Genomic DNA, 16,043 nt, shown 5'->3' with positions numbered 1-16,043 from the left:
CTGTAGATTCTATTGACAGATGCTTTGCTTGGGTAGAAACTGTTTATATCCATGATTGATATGATAACTCAGAGAAATCCATGTCCATTTTGTGGATTTTAAAAAAGGAAGTAAAAGCTTCAAAAACTGTCACTATCAATAGGGGAACCTAGCTGAAAGCAAATTAAATATGAATGTAGCAGCCTGATTTATGATATTTCTTATACCATGGAAGCCCTGGCTAACTGTTAGTGCTGGTCCTTGCAGTATCGGTAATTAGATAGGTGCTTCACAGCTCACCAGATAGCGTGTAGATTGTTAGTGCCATACTGTGAAGTGCTGTGAATTGTTAGAAGTGTAATTGATTTAATTTTAATGTAGTGGTATGCCACTCCAAGAGTGTTTCTCATTGCTATCATATGTGCATTTAATACAAGTGAATATCAAAAAGTTGGTTTTTTTAATTCTGTTTCCCACATCAAAATTTGAAAAGCCACAATGCCGCGTAGATCACGATCGACTGATGCCCCAGTGGGCCGCCGCAGCAGTGCCCGTCTGGCCAAGCAGCCAAAGGTCGACATGTCAGAGGTGCCTGCCAGGGGTAGGAGGTCATCGCCCCCGCCTCCGAAGAAGACGACTGCGAGCCCCTCAGGACGATCAAGGGGCCGTCCCAGGACAACGGCGCCCAAGGAGCCAAGTCCCGCCAAGAAGAGCACAGGAAGGGGACGCAAGCGAAAGGCCGAAGATGAAGCCGAAGAAGAGCCCGAGACAAAGGTGTGTCAACGGTTAATTCCTAATTTATTCTTTTTTTCATAAAGTTTGTGTGCCTTGTTTGCAGCCCTGAAATTTAGATGCCTTTCATACGCTGGTATATTGTAGAGGTAGTTAATGTAGACCTTTCCTCAGGATGATAAAACTAGAGACTTCTCCATGATGGAGAGGGAATAGATGCTACAGATTTTCTGTGAAATAATTCAGACTCCAAACAAATTCCAACAGTTGCTCTGGGTACCAAAGGGAAGTATGTTTTCGAGTGACATTTTGTTTGTTGTTCATTTCTCTAACAAAAAAAAAAAAAGTCTTGAGGTGAGATTTCATACACAATATTGAGAGACATTATTCTTCAACTGTGCAAAATTTTGTGATGTTGGCAAAAGGAATGTATGACCTGTAACAGTGATGAAGACAGAATCCCAGAAATAATATGCTGTCAGGTATTCTCTTCCTACCAGTCAGGTGCTGCATTGCCATACGTCTAGTTTAATGGTGATGACAGTGTCCACAAAGTCCATGGATTATAAACACTTTTCAGCTTCTGAAACAGTAAGCGTGTTTACAGACACTTCTGTTAGCAATAGGGAGCTTTAGATTTTAGACGCGCGGACATTCAAAGGAAAAAAACATGTTCTGAGCGTGCGCAGTAGCGCGCGTAAAGTCAATCTATTTTTAGCTTGCATCGCCTGAGTTTTTCACTACGCGTACTGGGCTATTTTCACGTCCGCACAGTTTGCGACGTAGAGAGCTTCTTCATGCACTGATCATATGGGGGCGTGATTTTATTTTTTATACGTTGCGTCCCAGCGTAATCTAAAGCTACTTTTCCACATGACGCAGGGCGAGGAGAACGTCCAGCGCAAGCGTCAGCTCAAACGTCCGTGCGTCAAAATCTAAAGCTCCCTAATGCTGAATGTGAGGGAAACAATACATTTGCAAAGTATTTCACCTTTCTTTTCTTTCTTTCTTTTTTAGGAGGTTGTCCTTGATACTCTCTGAAATGTTGATGGAACAAGCCACCCAGCAATAATTTGATGAAAGCAACATGTCATAATTGGGTTTTTAAGACCTTTGGTGATAAGCAATCATACCATATAAAAATGCTTTTTTGCCATTTTTGTTTTTGTTTTTTATATCACCTAAAATCACCAAAACAAGTTGATAATGCAGAGGAGAGAAATATTTGATTGTATGAGCCATCGAAAGCATAATAAAGTGCTGAGGGATTGCAGACTAACAGAATGTAAGCCTTTCTATAGTGGATGGTTGATATAAAGTGTGATTTTTAATTATGTCATTGTAACTTCACTTGACTTAACGTCTGCCACACTGGACCTCATCTCAGCTGTCAAAGGAGGAGGAGGAAGAGGACCAAGCCGATGGAGACGCCGAGGAGACGGCGGCACCGGAGGAGGCACCAGAGGAGGAGCCAGAGGCAGCAGCAGCGACCTCCGAGGACAAGCAGGAGGAGGCGGCTGCCGCCGGCGATGAGGCCATGGAAGAAGACGGCAAGGAGGAAGATGGGGTTGGCCCCGACGGCGATGCCTGCGAACAACCAGGAAGGTAATAATTCAAAGACGACAATACAGTGACATTCTGTCAGACTTTTATTTCTCTCTGATTGTCCCTTCGCCTTTTTGTGGTATGTTCTTTCCCCCCCCCCCCAAGCTAATTTTGCAAACTTTGTGACAGGAGGGAGGTCTACCACATCCACACACCCTCCTCTGCAGGTTTGATGATCTTGCTGCAGGGCTGCGTTCATCCAGACACTTCATGCGGAAGCGAGCACCCAGTCACATGGAGTTGCTGTGCTGAATTGGCTGCGTGAGATTTGTGAGACCCCAGATCAACTCAAGATCACCATTAAGTTAAGAAACGGATGGATGTAAAAAAAAAAAGAATCAAAATTTCTTTTGAGTCAATTACTCAGAACATGTTAGACCTTTCCAAGGAAGCCAGCTGCAAGTCAAGTTTCACCACTCAAATGCAAGTACAAAGTTTTGATGTGCGAGTTACAAAGTGCAATTGCACTGGTTTATTGTTTGTTTGTTTTCAGAACATTTTGTAGTAGTTCACATATTTGATTGACCAGTAAGTATTACAGCAATTGTATTTGTGTTATAAATACATTGAAATATTACTAGTGGCTGGCATGAAGCATCTTTTAATTTGTATTTGTTTCAAGTTATTGATGTTCTCATCTAGGCTTTAAGTGGATGAAAGTGCAGCAGTGTTCCAGTGTCTACGCGCTCGAGTATGAAGCACCCATCGGTAAGGAGAGCCATTTTACCAGGCCCCTGGATTTATTTTGTCTGTCCAGGTTCAGAAAGTTGTTGGTTTGTGTGCTTCCTTCCCTGCATCACAACATCTGAGGCAAGGTCGATGCAGTACGGAGAAAACTGTCTGCCGTTTCACAATGGCTGTGTGGTTTCATCACTCTGTTTATATGCTGGTGAAGGTCACAGGCTGTTGTGGGTGGGGTGGGTTAAGGGTCCTGGGTTTTGCAAGTCATTGTTTCTTGTTGCTTTCTCCCCTCCCCTTCTCGGCCAACAAACGCCTTCTTTTCCCATTCTCTGCCTTCTGACCTCCATCCCGAGGAAGACTGGCCATTCAGACCCCTGTGGATGTCCACATGTTCTTTTGTTTGCGGACGATGCAGATTCCAAGCTCGGAATCACTGTGTTGGACGGGAAAGCCCACATGAGGGGATCTTCCCAAAGTGGAATTGGTGGGGATTTTCAAAGAACAGCCCTGGGTCTATTGTCATCCCCAAGGCCATTGATTTTTTTTAATGCGCCCCAGTGGGCGTGGGGAATACAGGACCTAGTTTAAAGAGGGGTTTGGCCTGATTATGTAATACCATTGTTTGGATGAGATGAAAGGGCCCAAGGTGTGATTTGCCCTGTATGCTGTACCAGTCTTTACTCCCAGACCAATGTGCTTTGTGCACTTTGTGTCCACAAACCACACATAAGAGTTGTCAAATAAAAGGAAACATTCATTCCTGTTAGTAGAACTAGGTTTAATGTTGCAGGGTTGAAGTGTGTTCTTTACAGCTCTTTAGCCGTAATAGGGTGCATTTACAGACCCATTGTTGACAATAATTGACCTGTGTTGGGTAGAGAAAATGATGATCTCCTTGCACTGAGACTATTGCCAGTAGGTGCCTTGTCATAAATAGACAATCCAAGGTGATAGTGGTTTCAGACACTCTTCCGTCTTTGGAAGACTCTGCAAGACTGGCTCTCAAATAATCCTCGTCAGAACCAAGCCAACTCTACCTGATTCTTGGTGCCAAGATTGTTTTAGGGCAAAATTTATTCCAATCATTGAACTCTAAAAGCTTGGCAAAGATTGCGAGAAATTTATCACAGGGGAACTGACTGTGCTCATTATTTAGCGTAAATACTACAGCTGAGAAACTTGAAAGTGTTGCTTGTAATCAGCAGTCAACAGTGAAATATATTGCAGGCAAAATCAAGCTGATCATAGGCCTAAAGTGCTTTTAGTATGCTTGTGAGTTCTTTGTTGGATTTGAAACAATGTATTTGAGATTTTTATGCCTCCGCAACGAAGTGGCCGGAGGCATTAAGTTTTCGGGTCGTCCGTCCGTCCGTCCGTCCGTCCGTCCCGTTTTGTGTTTGTCAATATCTCAAGAACCGTGTGGTGGTTTTACATCAAACTTGGTATGAGGGTATATCCTTGGGGATAATACTTTGTGTGGATTTTAGGGTCACAGGGTCAAAGGTCAAAGGTCACAGGTTATTTTGTGAAAAAAAATTGAAATTTCATGTTTTTCTCTATATCTCGCAAATGGTTCAAGGTATCTTCATGGAACTTAGTATATATGCTTGTACCGATGGGCAATGATTATCTAGGGAAGTTGGGGGTCATGGGTCAAAGGTCAGGGGGTCAAAGGTCAAGGTCAACTCCTCAAAATGTCACTACTTTCCTTAAAATGCAATATGCCTGAAGGTTTTTTTTTTTTTAACTTGATGTATGGCATGTATTACCCAATATATATTTTTGGGGAAGTTTCTTGCCAAAAGGTCAAAGGTCAAAAGGTCAAAGGTCAAGTGAAAGTGCTAAATTGCACTTTTTCCTCCATATCTCGAAAGTAACTCAAGGTATCATCATGAAACTTACATATTTATGCATGTTCTACCTAACAGTGATTCTCTGTGGAACTGTGAGGTCAAAGGTCAAACAAAAGGTTTAGATAATGCTATTTTCCCATTTGATACTGAAATTATACTTTTTCTCAATACCTTGAAAATTACTCAATGCATAAACTTGTAAAAGGGTCAAAAGTCACATCAGTTCCCCAAATACCTGCACTCTGACATTTTAATCATTCATCCAATTGAACCTAGTTCTAGGAAAGTGAGCATTCAGCACATTTGTGTCAAACCTGTCGTTTTAATATTTTGCCAATTGTGTGAAACTGTCATCACACATTGTCAAGACATCATACTATACACCTATTAGGAGAACCATGCATTATGGCGGAGGCATATCAGTCGCCGTAGCGATATATCTAGTTTTTTCATAGTTTACACAAGGATATACCTACGTGGTGCATCATAACCAGTATTCGTGGCTAGGTTACCACTGAGCAAAGTAGCATTGTAGTTTGATTTTGAACCAGTATCCTAATGGTACAGCAAGATTTCAGGAAGTCGGATAAAATCGAATGAAAATACTTCAAGCTAAGTTGATATTTCACTTCCATGCCTCTGCCCTGGAGGATGTCAAAGGCATTATTTGTTCTTGATAGTTCTTGCCTTTCCTTTCAATGAAACTTAAAACTAAAAAGATAAAATAATTTCTATCAAATTATATGTTTTGAATCATTTTCAATGATACCATAATCTCTGATTTGCGCCATTTTGAGGGGAATCAGTTTGGCAATGGCTTGAACGTTCGGAAGATGGTGCCAATTCATGTGAATTCATTTGTAGGGGTTACTATTAAAAGGCAACTGTTGAATTATCAGTGATGGCTTCTGGGTGTCTTGATAGTGTCATTCAATCAAATCACATACCTGATAGTATTTTGTATCAAGTATACATCTATAGAAGGTATTTATTGATCCTCAAATTCATGCTGAATTTCGTATTAGTATTGAACATTGCTTTAAGTTTAGTATTGAAACCTTACTTGAAGTTTCAGGACACTCCAAACAGCTTGAAATGTTGCACAGCTGTGATTATATACACATGGTACATATCCAGTCTTCCAGGGAGTATCAGAAACTAAGGCAAAGTTTCACTCAGAGATTCAGGATTGTACCGGGTTTGGTACACAGCGTTCTTTGAACATCATGGCCATGGGAATGGAATAGGCCCCTTTCCTCGCATTCTTCCCACCCCTCTGGCTTGGTAGCTTTGCCCATCACCGCTACATTTATTATTTCTCAGATCTGTTTTCGTGGCTTGGAAACTGTGTGTTGTGCCAATCACCTTCCAGCATGTTGCCCAGATCTAACGTAGGAGGGAAAAGTAAGACTTGTTGAAGGTGTAGAATGTTTCAGTGTGTTTTGATTATGGGGTAGTATGTTCTGTTCCACCATCCTTCAAATCATTTCCACAAATTCCAAGGGAATTTTATGCCAGGATGACTTTCCATGCGCCGAGTGAGTACTCTTTTTACCAAACATAGAAATTACGCTGCATTGACATACATACTCACGTGGTGTTTTCCCACAACACTTTAATCCAGTGTTTGTGTTGAAAACTGCATGAATTTTTTTTTACCCCAGATAGCGCGTCTGGTGGCTTGTGCACAGTTGTGAGATGACGCCCCTGTCTTGACGTTCCTGCAGTGGAGTTTGGTTGAGCTGTAAGATTATGCCTCTGATTTTGGCGCGATAAATTCTGCATAGCGTGAGAGCAGCTGACGTGCAGTGTTGCCTCGATATCAATGTATCTTTCATCAGTTTTTGTCTTGCGTGCATTCCAACCCTTTGTCCTGGTTTCTCCCCATTGTAAATATTCTTATCACAAACGGGTGTTGAATGATCTCTGATTTCCTTCTCCGTTACAGGTGACGGATTCTCAACGTTACTTATGTAACTTCTCTCAATAACAAATGCTTTCTTCTTTCATTGCTCACACAGTTACATTTTCTGCAAACTCTTTCCCACATTTACCATCTGCTGAAATGATTTTTATTATTTTATCAGTTTTTATTTTTTGAGATGCTGATGAGTTCCGTGTCTAAATGATTCTTATCTCTGATGTTAGTATTCTTTGTTTTTGTGTCTGTTTATATCCCTGTATTACCCCCTTGCCAAATTTTAAGGAATTGTAGACTGTCTCCGCAGTGTCTGCAGAATGTTGGTGTAGCATTCATCACCCTTTTTCTTGCTGCTCTAATTTGTTTTATATTTGTACTTTGTCATCTTAGCTCCTTTTTTTTTTGTTTCATCTCAAAGTCTTGCCACCCCCTACCCCATCTTGTCTTCTGTTGTATTTACTGTATCCTTGCTACACCTCGTGACTTATTTTCTTGAGATTTCTGTGGTTTGACATTGATGCTATCCCTCATAATTGCGAGCATTTAGTGACGTGTAATCATTCTTTTATTCAAAGTACCATTTGTCTTGGGAGGACTGTAATTAGTTTGAAAGTGGTAGTCTTTGTTTATCAACTTGCATCCAGGAAAAGAAGATAAAACAAATTACTGCCATCAGGCAAAGCAAAAAAAAAAAAGAAAGAAAGTGAAAATTTTAGATGAATCAAATATTCAGCTTTAAGTGGAAGTCATTTGATTATTAGATAACTAATATGTCAACAAGACTTTGTCTGTTTCATAGTCAGAGGCCCTTGCAACTTAGAGTAATTGTGAAATCTTTTGATGAGTTTGATAAAAGGGAAAAATTGTCATCAAAGTTTTCTCAAAGTTTTTTTTTTTTTTTTGCATTTTTAAAGGTCCCGTTTACCTTTGGGAGCAGTGATTTCAAAAATGTTCGAGATAACACATTTGATGCATATGTGTAGGTCTGTTGTATCACAAAACATCCTACCATATAAAATGTTTGCAGTAAAGCCTAAAATATAAGGAGATATCATGTTTTTCTCAATAAACCGTAACTGTAGATGGTTTAGTCTGGAAACATTTTTATCATAACTATTGTTCACATTTTGTGTATTTAAAAACACTTAACATCGCTTATACGGATTCAATTTTTTACAGTGGTTGTTTCTATCCCTAACTCACATTTTAGAACTATTTTAACCCTATTCCAACTGGGGGGGGGCCACGATTCCGCAACGCGCAAAGATTTTGCCGCGTCGTTTCAGGACTTTTTTCATTGAAGTCTCCCGCATATTTTGAGACCAAATTTGCCACGTCCGGGTACACCCTACTGTTCTGAAGTTACGTATTGTTTTGCATATCACATGCATGTCAACCCAAAAAAGGCGCAAATTCATGATATCGTGTGCAAATTGTGTTTTTTTGTTAAATTGATATAACTTAGATTATTTCAACTTTAAACCATTGAAATTAATCAATTCTAATGTAGATAAGCTTGAAAAAGTTCCTGCAACAAATTTTGGCAAAAAAACAATAGAAAACAAAAGGTCGAAAAAACAGTAAGATACATAAGAAATTAACCAAACAATAAAAGTCAAAAGAAATTGATTTTGATTTCGCTATTTTTTTACAAGAAAATTGTTTGATGTGTCTTGAGGAACTCTGACACAAAAATTTAGGGATCCTTCAGTCATTTTAATGGAATTATAGATGAAAATATGATTTCATGCGTAAATTTGCATTGAAAAGCCAATATTTTTCTTTTGTTTGACCATGTAATCTTGTAGTTGACATCTGACTCTATCTTCAGGCAAAATTTTGCAGCGATCGCATGATCGGCGGCCGAGATCTGAAGGGGGGGTCAAATTGACCCCCCCCCCCCCCCAGTTTGGTCTCAAATAGCCCAGTTAGAATAGGGTTAAAGCACTAATGCTGGGTTTTTGTTTCATCTGCAAATGGTAAATTATGCCTTTAAAATCAGTCGTCATTTAAAAAAAAAAAAAAAAAACTCATCCAAATAAAACTGTCCTTGAGGTTTTGCTGTGTGTTTTGTCGCCCATTGTCTATGGTCTTCCTCCCTCAGCAAGTCTTGTTTATCATTTGCTCTTTTCGCCCCTCTATATACACCTTGTGTAAGGACCGAGTCTGTCGCACGATCCATTGCAGTTGAATGTTCCTTCCATGATCATGCACAAACACATGTATCCTGTAATTCTCCTCTCAGAAGCAGTCGCGGTGGCAGATGACACTCTTATAGAGTCGATGCCGACACCACCGGCCGAGACGTCGGAACCGCCCGCAGAGCAGGCAGCAGCAGAAGCAGCGCCTTCAGTGCAGCCTGATGAAACCGAGGTTGAACCACAGGTAGCGGCAGAAGCCGAAGAGGCCCCCGCAGTTGAACCAGTCAAGGTTGAGCCAGAAGTGCCAGCCGAACCGACACCGATGGAAACTGAGCCATCCCAAGAAGAGGCCAGAGTTGTGGAGGGAGTTGATTCTCAGCCAGTCTTACCTAGCCCCCAAGTAGAGGAACCACCGGCCCCTTCCCAGCAGGAGCAAGAGGTACCTGCTCCTGTTAGCCAAGAAACCGACTCTAAAACTCCTGAAGATGCTCCCGAAACAGACTCAAAACCAGTGGCCCCAGCTTCCGATGCAGAGCCCACAGTTTTAGAACCATCGGCACAGGAACCGTCGGTCTGTGAATCTATGGAGGTGGAACCGATGGCTTCCGAAACATCGGCTTCAGAGCCTGTGGTTTCAGAACCAGCAGCTTCAGAGCCCGTGGTTTCAGAACCAGAGGTTTCAGAGCCTGTGGTTTCAGAACCAGAGGTTTTAGAGCCTGCGGTTTCAGAACCAGAGGTTTCAGAACCAGAGGTTTCAGAGCCTGCGGTTTCGGAGCCAGCTGTTTCAGCTCCTACGGTTCCAGAGCCAGCAGTTCCAGAGCCCATGGTTACAGAAGCACCTGCTTCGGAGCCAGAGGTCTCAGAACCCCTGGCATCAGAGCCGGTCACCTCAGAACCCTCAATTGAAATTGCACCTGCTGCTGTCACGGACAATGTTGAAAAAGCAGAGGTGGAGGAGCAGGTATCTCATGCACCTGAACTGGAGATTCCTAGTGCTGCACAACCCGTCCCTGAAATACAAACCCTTGCCCCCATCAGTGAAGAATCGACGCATGATCAGGCAACAACCCCATCGCCCCCAACAGAACTGCAGCAGCAAGCAGAAACAACTGTCCCTGAAGTGCAACCCCAAATTCCAGAGATCCGTGTCACAGAGCACCCTTCAGAGCCATCAGAGGTGCCAGCAGAGGCGCCGGCAGAGCCCAGCTCACACCAACAAGTGCCTGTGGAGACCACACCAGCTGCTGTTGCTGCGCCAGCAGAATTGCCAACGGTACCCGGTGTTCCTGCGGAGTCTGTGTCTGGTGAGGTTGCTTTGATCGCCCTGTGGATTGGCGCACTATTTAAGTTGTTTGTTTTCCGTTGTTGTTTTTTTTTTATGTGTTTGGCCATTTTACTCTGACAAAAGTTTTCGCCGTTGCTGCAGTCCTCTTTTTTTTTCCGACTTTGCTTCCTCTCTCGTTCATTCTTCTCAACATTTCAACAAAGGCCTGGGGAACTTGGTAGCAGTGAATGCCATGCTGGTCTGTTCCATGTGATCCAGGAAAAAAGAAATGACAAAACTTTTCTCTCTCCATCTGGAGTCTTCTCCTCCTATCTCTTACTACCTTGTACTAGCCTTCTCTAGCTCTCAGAGTTAGTACATAAGAACTTGTGCTTACAAATTAATCGAATTATTTTAAAATAGCATTAAACTTCAGCCCACTCCTACCCCCCCCCCCAAGAAAAATGGGGAGATAGAAAAAATGTACACAATGACCCCACTGTTAGCTTTCTTTTAATGTTTCCTTTTGGTGAAATTAAAAAGTTTTGATAAAATCAAGCTAACGAAGTGTACAACCTTGACAGACTTATTGATTTGATACGGTGATAGCATTAATATCCAGATCCCCAAAAGTCATAAATCATGCAGTACATGCTATTAGGGTAGAATTATACAAATATGTTTGTAAAAAATATGTCTTAATGTGGGGATTTCTTTCTTGTAGCTGTGATGATAGAAACAAATTAACAAATGAATTTAGATTCCTCTCATTTGGACACTTATTACAAAAATGTGCAAAGGATGTCATTTTGTTTGCTTTCAACAACATACCAAGAAATCTCCAGTGAAATGGTGATAGTGGGACCCTGTAGAATTTAGATGTTGGGCCAAGGAATAGGTGGTGTATTTGAAATACAAATATCACAGTTTGAAATGTTTTTGGAAGGCTTTTTTTTTTCTTTTTTTTTTTTGCCTTGATAAAGATTCTCTGTAGAGTTTTGTTTTTCCCAGTTTGTCTTGAAAGAAGGACTGATGATTGGGAAGAGCTTGGTAAAGTTTTGCTGTCTGGAAGTCTGTTTTGAGAGGTGGGAATGCTGCAAAATGATTTCAGCCACCTATACACTCGTCAGCAAATGATGTAGAAACAAGCCCTTTGCTGTAGAGAGTGAGAATGTAAACAAAAAAAAAAATCTTTCTCCTTTGAAGTTCCATCCAGTGTTGGTTCCTTATTGCTACCACAAATGGTTTGATGTCTGATTCAAACAAAACTCAGGGACGTTTTAGAATTTAAGGAGTATTGTAACTCTTATCCTCGCCAAATTAACAAAGTACTTGAAATCAGAGCTACTTAAAACAAATTTAGTATTCATTGCAGTGCTATGCACGAGGTGCTCTCAAAAACAAGGTGTGATCCTCCCATGTTGGCATGTTCAAAATAACTGCTGCATTATTTCTGAATGGACACTTGTTGCTTCTTTGTCGCAAACTTTCGTCACTGTGTCTTTTGATTCTGGTTTTGTACACAAGTTCTGGTACTTCCCTCTCTGCCCTTTCTTGTCATTCATGCTTTGATGTCGTAAAAGCAGCTAACGTTTTGCTCTTTATAACCTCTTTCATCATGCATTACCAATTTGTTCTTCCAAACAAGAGATTTTCTCTTTTTTGTGGTGGTCTTGCGTTTTATGACTAATGCATGTTTGGAAGCTAACTTTAGAAAAAAAAATGCATGTGCTGATCATACTGAGTTTGGGTTGTTGTTCTCACTAACTCTATTAATATATTCATATTCACAACGTTTGTTATTCTTTTAGTAACCTTGATGTGGAAAAAAAAAAATTCATCTCAATTCTCATCCCCTTTTTTCCCTTCTTTTTTTCCCCCCCATTTTCCCTTATTTTCCTTTTTCCCATGCAGGGTCGTTTCAGAAAAAAGTTAAGCAGTTATGAGATGTTACAAAATATGTCCTAGCTACCGAGTTGATATAACCCCAAAGTGTTTGTGCGAGTAATGCAATAATGCAAAAATTTGTCATTGAATTTATTTAGTTGGCTGAAGTTTGCAAATGGAGATAGGTATTTTTAGTGGATTTTTTTTTTCCAAGAGTGAGCAAATCAGTCCAGTATATCTTGATTGTACAGGAGGGTAGGTATAATATAGCAAAATAAAAAAAAAGGAAACATGTTTAGCCCATATACAGCACATAAGATGCTGCTGATACATTGTATGACAAGTTTATGTTGATTATGCTGATTTTTGGCATTGTTTTTTTTTTTTTCTTTCTTTTTATCTCTTCTTTTCAACCATACATGGGAGATTGGCTGTTGAGAAATTGAGGGTTGCCCATTTTTTAAAGGCGAAGTCAGGATACACACCAGAGCAATTCATATTTGAGGCCCATTTTGGTGAGAAAATGGCTCTTTGTAAGAGATTTGTCAGGCCCTCTTGTACATTTCTTCCCATCACTGATATCCTGGGGTTAGATCTATATACAGTTGTACATCTCATTAACAGGAGCTGCCGGTCAGTGACAGTTTTAGTATTTAAACACGGGGTCTTGTAATTGACATGGAAGGTTCCAGACTCTATGTGCTGTCTAAAAGTTATGGAACATTATTACTGGCCTTTACAGGGCTCCTGGAGCATGCTATCTGTGTTTTGTAACTATTGCTGCTTGCAGAAAAGCACCGGTTTTGGAAATATCACAAATTCTGCATCCCATGGTGCAATGTATGCCTATGGTAACGCTGCACACTGGCACTGGTCCGACGGTCCAGGACCAGTAAAAATCACTGTTGGACCATTTACCTTTTTCAGAAATTAAATAGATCAGTAAAAAAAAAATGGAAACAAAAACTTGGTACCTACTGGTCAAACAGACAGGCCAAACCAGTAGAAAAAATTAGTGTGCAGCCCTGGATATATACACTTGTAAAGTCAACAAAAACTATTTTATCTCAGTGTAACTCTGTACTTGATTTTAACAACTGCCTTTCTTTGATACCAGGTCAGCCATGTAGAGGTTTAGATCTTGTCACTTGTTGATGATTTGCTGATATTCAAAATCTCTAAACAATCAATTGCTCCAGATATGTAGCTCTCATTATGCTGATTCCCAGTGAGGGAACATTAGGTTATTTAATTTCCTTCAAAATTCTCCTTTTTTAAGGGGGGGGGGGGGGGTATAAATTTTGATATCTTTGGAAGAATGCAGAAACATTATGGATTTATTGAAGGTTTTTAGAGCTATAAAATGGAGGCTCCACACAGGTGTGTGAGAGTAATTTAGATACATAGGTTTTGTCTGTTGACCAAAATTTGCAAAATTAGAACAACTTCAGGAAATATCACCATCCGTAACAGAATCACCCCATTGTGTCCTGTGTGAGAAATAGCTCACTCTTTTTCTTGAAAAGGGATTATACACATCACTATTCGATGCTTCCAAAACTGTCTTTCGGATTGGGATTCATGAAATAGATGGCATATTATATGCAGTAACAGATTTATTACTTTTGCATAATTGTGTGTTGTTAAACCTACCCGTCCTTTTGCGGCTGAAATCGTTTAATGTCCTTTGTTGCCCTGCTTCCACCAAAACTTCTTTCTTGCCTTGCCCTACCCCAACTTGACTGCAAATATCCCAACAAGCATTTAGTTTCAATTGCACCCAGTCGCCTGGCATTATTCATCATTGGTCTGCAGTGTTTCTTCCCTTTAAGATGTACAGGTTCTCCTCTAGGTTTGTTCTCATTAGTATTCTGTCAGCGCATGCTGTGCATGTGTAGAAACTTTACGATAGAACAGAGATCTACGCCCACAAGGGGGCCATAATTTACAATGTTTGAGGAATTGCAGCGTATGTGACATATTAAACATCTACAAAAAATATTTCTCCCAGTGATTTCATAAAAGATGTACTTGAGCTATTGCTAGAAAAGGGAAAAATTTATCAAAACTTGTGGGCAATTTTGGAGGATGCATTTGAAATCCTTTCCTTTGGCATATTAAAAGGTGGATTCCTATAAATGGGTTCAAGATGCAGGTAGGGGCTGTATTTTACACATTAGAAGAGATTGCAGTTCATCAGTTACTATATTTATATTTTTCTGTCTTTGTGTGCTGTCCTTGATCCCTGCTTCTTCTTATTGTAAATGTGAATTCCACTATACAAATGAATCCTAAGCTGGTCTAGGAAATCCAGAAAAGGATGTAATTGCATCTACTGATACCCTCTAAATGTTAGAGTTTTTATTACTATTATTATCATTATTATTATTACTAGTAGTTACTAAAGGAATTGATTTGTTATTTGACTATTTTTAAATCTAAAGGGTTTGAAGTACCATTTAAGTTGTAATGTTTGTCAGCCTTATACTGTATAACCTCGGAAGAGTATGGGCGTGCAATACATACATGTTGCTCCCTTTTTTCTTTTCTGTTCTCAAAATTCTGTAATGCCATTTTGTACATTGTGTGCTTTTAGTCCTTTGTTTTCTATGGGTTCTCAGCTGCTAGTCTCCATGTTAACTTTTCTGTCTAGTTACAGTCAACCTTGCTTAAGTCGACCTCACTAAGTCTTATAATCGCCTAAGTTGAAGGTCTTTTCAATCCCTCTTCTCTTTATATTTTATTGATTTTAATCCCTCATAAGTCTTTTTTTCTCTAAGTCGATGCTATTTCTTCAGTTCTAATAGATTTGATGTAGGCGAGGTTGACTGTAATTTCTTCCTTTTTTTCTGTTTTTGTTTTGATTTTGCAAGTGTCTATGTTTTGCAATTTCGTATTCTGGCTTGATTCTTTCACTGAGGCCTTCCCAAAATTTACCATGGTTGGGCTAATTTGGCTAGAAAGGGTCGATTTCCGACCTTTGTGTATGGAGCAAGGAACACTAATTTCAGAGGAAAGCTGTTTGTGCTGTAACTCTTGACATTATACTTTTCCCAGTGTCACACACTAACTCTGCAACTTTGAATTCATATCAGCTCTACCCCCTTTTTGTTGCTGTTTTTTTTTAATGAAAAAGATTGACTGTTTAAAGAAGAGTTTCATGAGAATACATGATAAGTTTTGAAAATTGGGAATTTTGAAAGTTACAAATTATAACATGATGATTCTTGAAATAGAACCTCAGACAGCGTAGTGATAGCCTATCACCTAATGAGGTATTGTCATTACATTAGGATAAGACACAGACATGTTATACCCAGGCACAGAGATGCCAACCATTTTGCACTTTTCTTTCAGTATTTTGTAATGATTTTTGCCAAAGATACTGTAGGTTTCATTGAAAATACTTTAAAAAAAAAAAAAAAAATATATATATATATATATATATATATTACTGCACAGATGTCATGTCTATTGCAGGAAAGATAAAGATACTGTGTCTTTCTTCTTTTTTTTTTCACCTACCAAAGATGTATCTTTTGAGCCCTCAAAATACTGCAATTGCTGTTAATAAGGTTGGCATCCCTGCAGGTATGATGTTATAAGGCTGGAATTGCTGATCATACCTAAGCTTACAAGCCTAAAGTTAAGTTCTGATATTGCCATACTGTGCTTCAAAGTGCTATAAACTTTACTCAGAAATCATATGTGTACAATGTGAATATGTAGGTTACTGTTGTTTAGGTTATACCATGCGTGATGTAGGCTGTGGTCATTTCTGTAGACTTTTGTAATACATGATGATTTTTTTCCTCTCTTTTTTTTTTTTTTTTTTGTCACCAAACAGTATTAATACTATAATTTGAGAAATATTATCTTTTCATACTCTTTCTCCTGGAACTAAGACTAGTTTTTCTTACTTGACATTTCTGAGATGTGTATTTCCTTCTTTTTCTACTGAAAGTGTAAAAGGTTTGTCA

At 39.7% G+C, this 16,043-nt stretch overlaps 1 protein-coding gene across 1 annotated transcript in view; it reads left to right on the top strand.

Annotated features, from left to right (window-relative positions):
* Positions 1-477: 477 nt before the first annotated feature.
* The window catches only part of LOC139734637 (uncharacterized), a 35,067-nt gene continuing 19,501 nt past the window's right edge, over positions 478-16,043 (top strand). Inside the window, exons 1-4 of the mRNA XM_071645423.1 lie at positions 478-753; positions 1,594-1,634; positions 2,099-2,316; positions 9,017-10,216. Coding sequence (XP_071501524.1) covers positions 478-753; positions 1,594-1,634; positions 2,099-2,316; positions 9,017-10,216 — 1,735 coding nt within the window. The remainder of the gene's footprint in view (positions 754-1,593; positions 1,635-2,098; positions 2,317-9,016; positions 10,217-16,043) is intronic.

The sequence above is a fragment of the Diadema antillarum genome, unplaced genomic scaffold (assembly GCF_040938485.1).
Source record: "Diadema antillarum isolate AM-2024a unplaced genomic scaffold, OU_Dant_1.0 seq00000536_RagTag, whole genome shotgun sequence".
In the NCBI taxonomy this organism is placed as follows: domain Eukaryota; kingdom Metazoa; phylum Echinodermata; class Echinoidea; order Diadematoida; family Diadematidae; genus Diadema; species Diadema antillarum.
Note: the sequence above shows the minus strand (reverse complement) of the source record. Positions and strands in the feature narration are given on the sequence as shown.